Source organism: Acipenser ruthenus, chromosome 17 (genome assembly GCF_902713425.1).
Source record: "Acipenser ruthenus chromosome 17, fAciRut3.2 maternal haplotype, whole genome shotgun sequence".
Classification (NCBI taxonomy): Eukaryota; Metazoa; Chordata; class Actinopteri; order Acipenseriformes; family Acipenseridae; genus Acipenser; species Acipenser ruthenus.
This window is the reverse complement of record NC_081205.1, coordinates 32980313-32986538: the sequence shown is the minus strand read 5'-3', so window position 1 is coordinate 32986538 and position 6226 is coordinate 32980313. Positions and strand designations below refer to the sequence as shown.

Below are 6226 nucleotides of genomic sequence, written 5' to 3'. Positions count from 1 at the left end.
TTATTTCGGAAGGCTGTATTTAAAATGTACTCCACAACAATATTTCCAAAAATAAGTTTGTGTGTGTGTGTGTGTGTCAGTGTGTGTGTGTGTGTGTCAATATGTGTGTGTGTGTGTCTGTCAGTGTGTGTGTGTGTGTATGTGTGTGTGTGTGTCAGTGTGTGTGTGTGAGAGAGAGTGTGTGTCAGTGTGTGTGTGAGTGTGTGTGTGTGTCAGTGTGTCAGTGTGTCAGTGTCTGTGTGTGTGTGTGTGTCAGTGTGTGTGTGTGTGTGTGTGTGTGAGTGTGTGTGTGTGTGTGTGTCAGTGCGTGTGTGTGAGTGTGTGTGTGTGTGTCAGTGTATGTGTGTGTGTGAGTGTGTGTGTGTCAGTGTATGTGTGTGCGTGTGTCAGTGTGTGTGTGTGTGTGTGAGTGTGTGTGTCAGTGTGTGTGTGTGTGCGTGTGTCAGTGTCTGTGTGTGCGTGTGTCAGTGTCTGTGTGTGCGTGTGTGAGTGTGTGTGTGCGTGTGTCAGTGTCTGTGTGTGCGTGTGTCAGTGTGTGTGTGCGTGTGTCAGTGTCTGTGTGTGCGTGTGTCAGTGTGTGTGTGTGTGCGTGTGTCAGTGTGTGTGTGTGTGCGTGTGTCTGTGTGTGTGTGTGTTTGTGTATGTATTTTTTTTTTAACTATGCGTAGACCATTGTGATAAACATAGAACCCCCTAAGACAGTGGGTAAGATATTTGGCCGGCAGGGGGCGCCGTGTACTCGCTGTATCCCGGTCCCTTCCTATGTACTCCTGCCTGATCCAAATAGTTTTGTTGGAGTGCGGTGGGGGGATGGGCACAGTACAGCATAGCACAGCGCAGCATAGGGAACGCGGTGCGGGGGCGTGCCTTTAGGAGTGACAGATGATTTAACCCTCCTCCTCCCCGTCCCCTTTCTCTTCTCTGAGCTCGGCTCAGGTCCCAACTGCAGGCAGTCTCATTCCAGTACATGCATCAAGTGAGAGCACAGCAGCAGAAACAAGCAGCTAGCACGATAGCTCATGGAATTACAGTATTAGTATAGAGATTGCCTGCAGATACACTACACTGCGGTTACTATACTACTGCTACTACTACAGCGGGACAAACGGAGCTACCTTAAACACTACTGGACTTATCTCCCAAAGCAGATCTCTACTACGCGAAACAGCCTCCCTAATACCAGCTACAACAGGGAGGGGGTACTCCCGGGATAAACTACAGAACCCCGCTGCTGAGCCGTGAGATGCGTGGATAGCGCTCAGAACTATTACTGAATATTCCTACACGCGGATTTGCAGGGACTCTACTGTACAGCGCTCGAACCCGTAGTCAAACACGCGGGTTCTTGGTTGGCGTTTTAGAAACACCCTATTTTAAAGCCGGGGTACCAGTACTGGTATATCAGACTTGTCGTGAACGCAGCGGCCACCATCAGCACCACTTTTCAGGATTTATTGGCACACTATTTTTTACTTCTGTTTTATGTTCCTGCCCTGTGGTTTATGACAATGGATTATTTGGTCTTTTTGTGTAGCATTTTGCTGCCCATGGCTTTAGCTGTTGAAGGTAAGAAAGAGACTTGATTTAAAAAAAAAAAAAAAAAAAAATTCAATTTGACTTACTTATCTATTTAAAACCACATTTAGTAAGCATGTAGCACTATTTCAAAACCATTAGGTTGCCCTTTCCATTGGTTTGTATTATTAGGCAGTTTTTGGAAACTCGATGTCAGAAGTACATGCGCCTTTTTACTCAGCAGCCCGTTGAGTGGCGCGTCTATCGTGTTGTTGCCTGGCTGCATATTTTATTTTGTTTAATACTTTTAAAAGCCCCAGTTAATATCCAAATAGCATCGCCTTGTATTCTCTTTGCGAGGAAAATTAGCGCCATGAAAGCCCATTTTCAATGCAGTTCTCTGATTGTGCTGGGAAAGCGATGTTTGGGTCTACACGGACCTCTTTTCTTTAGTCTTGGGAATGATTGATTAAGGCAACTCCAACGGGACAGACGCTACTTTTTTCTCCAAATGTTTTAGCTAAGCACAGACGCGCTTATCTTTGCAGCCGACCCGCTGCCAATTCCAGTTCATAAAGTTTCACTTCATTTTCCAACCCTTGCCATTCTTTTAGAAAAACTTTTCTCCCCTCTCGAGTTCACCTTGTATGGATATTTCATGGAAGTGAAACAGCCTATTTTTCAGTTTCCCCCCACCTCAGTTGCAGAACAATTTCCAAAAAGCATAAGAAAATCACTGTTATACATTCTCTCTTGAATCCATTACTCCGTTGGCAAAAACTGGAGAGAACAGATACTTAAAAAAAACAAAAAACCTCTGTGTCAGTTGGCTTCGTCACGGCTGTAAGGCAAATATAAATATTTAAGTTAAATCAATCCGTTTCAGATATACTGTATATAAGGGATTCGAGATTACTGTGTAAAACAAACACCAGCGAAGCGCGTCAGTAAAAATGAGTGTTTAATGCCTTTGTTTAAATCGATGGATAACATTTGAACTGTAAACTGTACCTACAAATCAAAAGAAACCCATCTCTCACATTCTCACACTCAGATTATGGGAGTATTTATGTTTGAACACAGTTATGAAACTATATTTACTGAGAATCGTGGTTAATCGAATGAATAGCTCGGCACTCACCGCCACTACACAATTGTGTCAGTGATACATAACCTTTCAAACAGTATCAAAACCAGTCTGTATTATTTCTCCCCTTTCCAATACAGTTTATCAAACCGATTTGTATGGCATTAATTTCAGGACAGCAGGGGCCATATTGTCAAAGCGCGTACTCCAGTCTTTAATTAACTCCTATTTTTTGAAAGGGGAAAAACATCTAGTGATTTCCCAGAACAAATTTCAGATATCTAAGTCATGTAACCAAGGGCATTCAAGCACGCTCCAGTGGGTTGTTTCTCAGTTTTGTACATTAATTTTCATCTTTAAAAAAAAAAAAAAAAAAAAAAGGACTTAATTAAAGAATGGAGTAAGCGCTTTGAAATTATGACCACAGGTGTTTTCCACAACGAATAAAATACCTGGTAATAATAATAAAAAAAACGGCTATGTGCAATACAATAATGCAATAAAAGTTAGATAAGAGAATGTACCTTACTTAAAGCTGTGTTCTTTCTTTCTTTTATATTCATATTTGTATAGGTAATTGAAATGTTCCTTGAAGCGCACTGCCGCGCATTAGTAATACATCTTATGAAGCCAAAATTGATAAACTTCAAAGAATAGCCTTGTTATCAGCAACGTTACAAATAAAGAAACAGCCCTGCAGCCCTCTGAAAACACTATCGTTATTCATCTGGAATAAACCCCATAAACCTCATGGTCACATTATCCACTGTTCATATCTGGAACTGATAAAGCCATTTTTTTATTGTTATTATAAATAGCTGTATACTTAAGCAGTAATATATTATTTTCTCAGGTTATAACTTCCTAACTGGCTGACATTACATTTCCGTTCCATTTTAACTGTGTGCAAGAAATGCAATATTTACTTAAATATTCTTAATGTAAAACTGCCTCTTTTTTTTTACTGCATTGAAGTCACTTTAATCTGAGACTTTGTCAGATGAGATGACTCACGCAGTGTACTTTATTACAGTAAATGCAGTTACGGGCATGGTCGGCGCGGGTGTTATCTGCAGCTTCAACTTCCCCAAATGCAGCACGTGTGAACCGGTTTCTAGAGCCACCGTGTTTTACAGCACTCGAGGGAGGTCTGCTTGTCTTGAACTTGATAAATTTTGTTCAAGCAATGTACTTCCACCTTAAGTGATGCCATAAATTGTCGTCCTGGCCTACTTTAGGGTTTAGCTAAGCTTTTAATGTGAGTGTAAGATTTATGGGTCGCTTTCGCTGTCTTGAAAGCTGTGACCTGGACAAATGGTTGACCCCGGGCTGTATATATAGGAGGGGGCATGGGCAATGGAGAGATGACATGCCCTGCTATGGATGTGTGAACGGTATGCGTTATATCTGCACAGAAGTGAAAGAAACATCTACCTTCTAAAAATAAAAAGGGCTTGGTGTACTGTGCCTCCGCATTTACAGGCGAGAAGCATTCTGCTTTTCACATCACCCTTTGCAGTATACTGACCTTTATAGGATATTAGGAGACTGAATATGTATTATGGGGAAAACGACAGCGAGTTTGTAACCAATTTTATCTACAACAGATCTCTCAGTTTCGCTTGTGGCGACGATTTAGCATTTGCAGTGTCACTATGAAGGATGGTTCTGTAACGATCTATCTGGGGAAAGGAATCTCGTGTTTTTATTTCACAGTGATTTAGCAGAGGTAAACATCGCTTTGGCAGTAGTGTATCAAAACCCACGCAGGTATAAAAAAGTGTATTCCGTCAGGTAAAGAGTGGCCTAGCTGCATGGGTGACTTTAAAATGAACCGCAAGGGCTGCAAGGCACGCAGATATAGCCGAGTAATCAGATTTCACCTGAGCGGCAGAGGAAATGTGAATCAGACCTCGGGTTTAACTTTCACAACAGCTTGTCAGACGACTCCTTGAAAAGGGTTGAATAAAACCGTGATTAAAATGTTATTGTCGTTTAATTACACTTACACGTAACCAATAAGCAAGCCGCCTTGTTTCTCGTGCAAAACTAGAAATACTAACAAATAAGTGTGTATAATGTGTATAATGTGTTTGGTTAATTGTTTATTAATTGAATTGCTTTTGGATGCTTACAGATGCATAACATATTTTGTTTTCTGTTCATTCAAGTTGTGTGGTTGAATTGCTTCTTTCCATTGTAATTGAATGACCCAGAGCATAGGGATAATCTTATACTGCAGAATGACTGATCTTGTTAAAACGGACACTGAATAACTTGGATGATACAGTATAAAGATTATAAACTATACAGATAAGACAGACTGTACTGTTCATTTTGCATTTAGATAAAAACGCATATGTGTATTTTACATTTTGCATTGCAGACATCTATAGGCCAAATACTGTTTTCAGTTTGAAGCACATGATGCTTCCCTTCCGAATGCGATGACCAGAGTTCTAGAATATCTAGCGACACAATCCGTTATTACCGCAATATTAAAACGAACGAATTCTGAAAGAAAACACTGAAACGATTATAGAAGAATGCCAATCACATAAGAATGCAAGATTAAACAATCAACTAGGCTATTTGACAGAACAATATAAAGTCCCATTATCGATTACACAAAAGGAGGAATGGCCTTTCTGAGTAAATGAACTCTAGAACAGTAAGCGAATTGAATGAAATTGGATTACAAAGAAGTGCCGTTTGGTAAAAGATTGGAATAATGCATTTCGACCTCCAGAGTACTGTGATGCAAATTACACCCGGCCGGGGCACAAGTATTGTATTCATATGCATATATTCCCAATACACTATATATATATATATATATATATATATATATATATATATATATATATATATATATATATATATATATATATATATATATATATATATATATATATAGTGTATTGGGAATATATAATGGAAAATTGTATTGGAAGAGAATGAAAACCTCATTATCGATCCAATGGAAATTCGCATTAATGGAATTCGCATTTCACTGAATAAGGCCTCTGTACGTACGTACGTACCTACGTATTTACATGCAGCATGCGTGTAGCCTATGTACAGAATAAAATGGTAGGGGAAAAAAATTGGCACCGTCAGAGCTGAAAATGTAAAATATGAAAATATATCATGTGTCCCCGTGATCTCGATCATTAATTAATGAATACTTCTTCTTCTTCTTCTTCTTCTTCTTCTTCTTCTTCTTCTTCTTCTTCTTCTTCTTCTTCTTGTTTTTCTTCCAGTGCGTTTATAACTTGAAATAACAATAATTTGAACAAATAAATAAAAAAAAAAACCCAAAATATATTTTGAAATAATGTTACTACAAATGCAAGTATAGAACTCGGGCAGCAGTGTGGAGTAGTGGTTAGGGCCAGTAAAAACCCAACTGTATAAATGAGTAATTGTATGTGATATCTTGCAACAATTGTAAGTTGTTGTTTTATTATTATTTAGTACTGCTAATAATAATAATAATAATAATAATAATAATAATAATAATAATAATAATAATAATAATAATAATAATAATAATAATAAAACAACAACTAGACAAACAAATACATAACTACAATTGGCATGCTGTTTACAGGCAACGACCTT

General features: G+C 38.8%; 1 protein-coding gene across 3 annotated transcripts in view; it reads left to right on the top strand.

The window, feature by feature from the left end:
• The first annotated feature begins 934 nt into the window (after nt 1-934).
• The window catches only part of LOC117423334 (ephrin type-B receptor 3-like), a 43214-nt gene continuing 37922 nt past the window's right edge, over nt 935-6226 (top strand). For all 3 annotated transcript variants that reach the window (XM_034038933.3, XM_034038932.3, XM_034038931.3), the window contains exon 1: nt 935-1566. In XM_034038933.3, coding sequence (XP_033894824.1) covers nt 1503-1566 — 64 coding nt within the window. In that variant the 5' untranslated portion in view covers nt 935-1502. The remainder of the gene's footprint in view (nt 1567-6226) is intronic.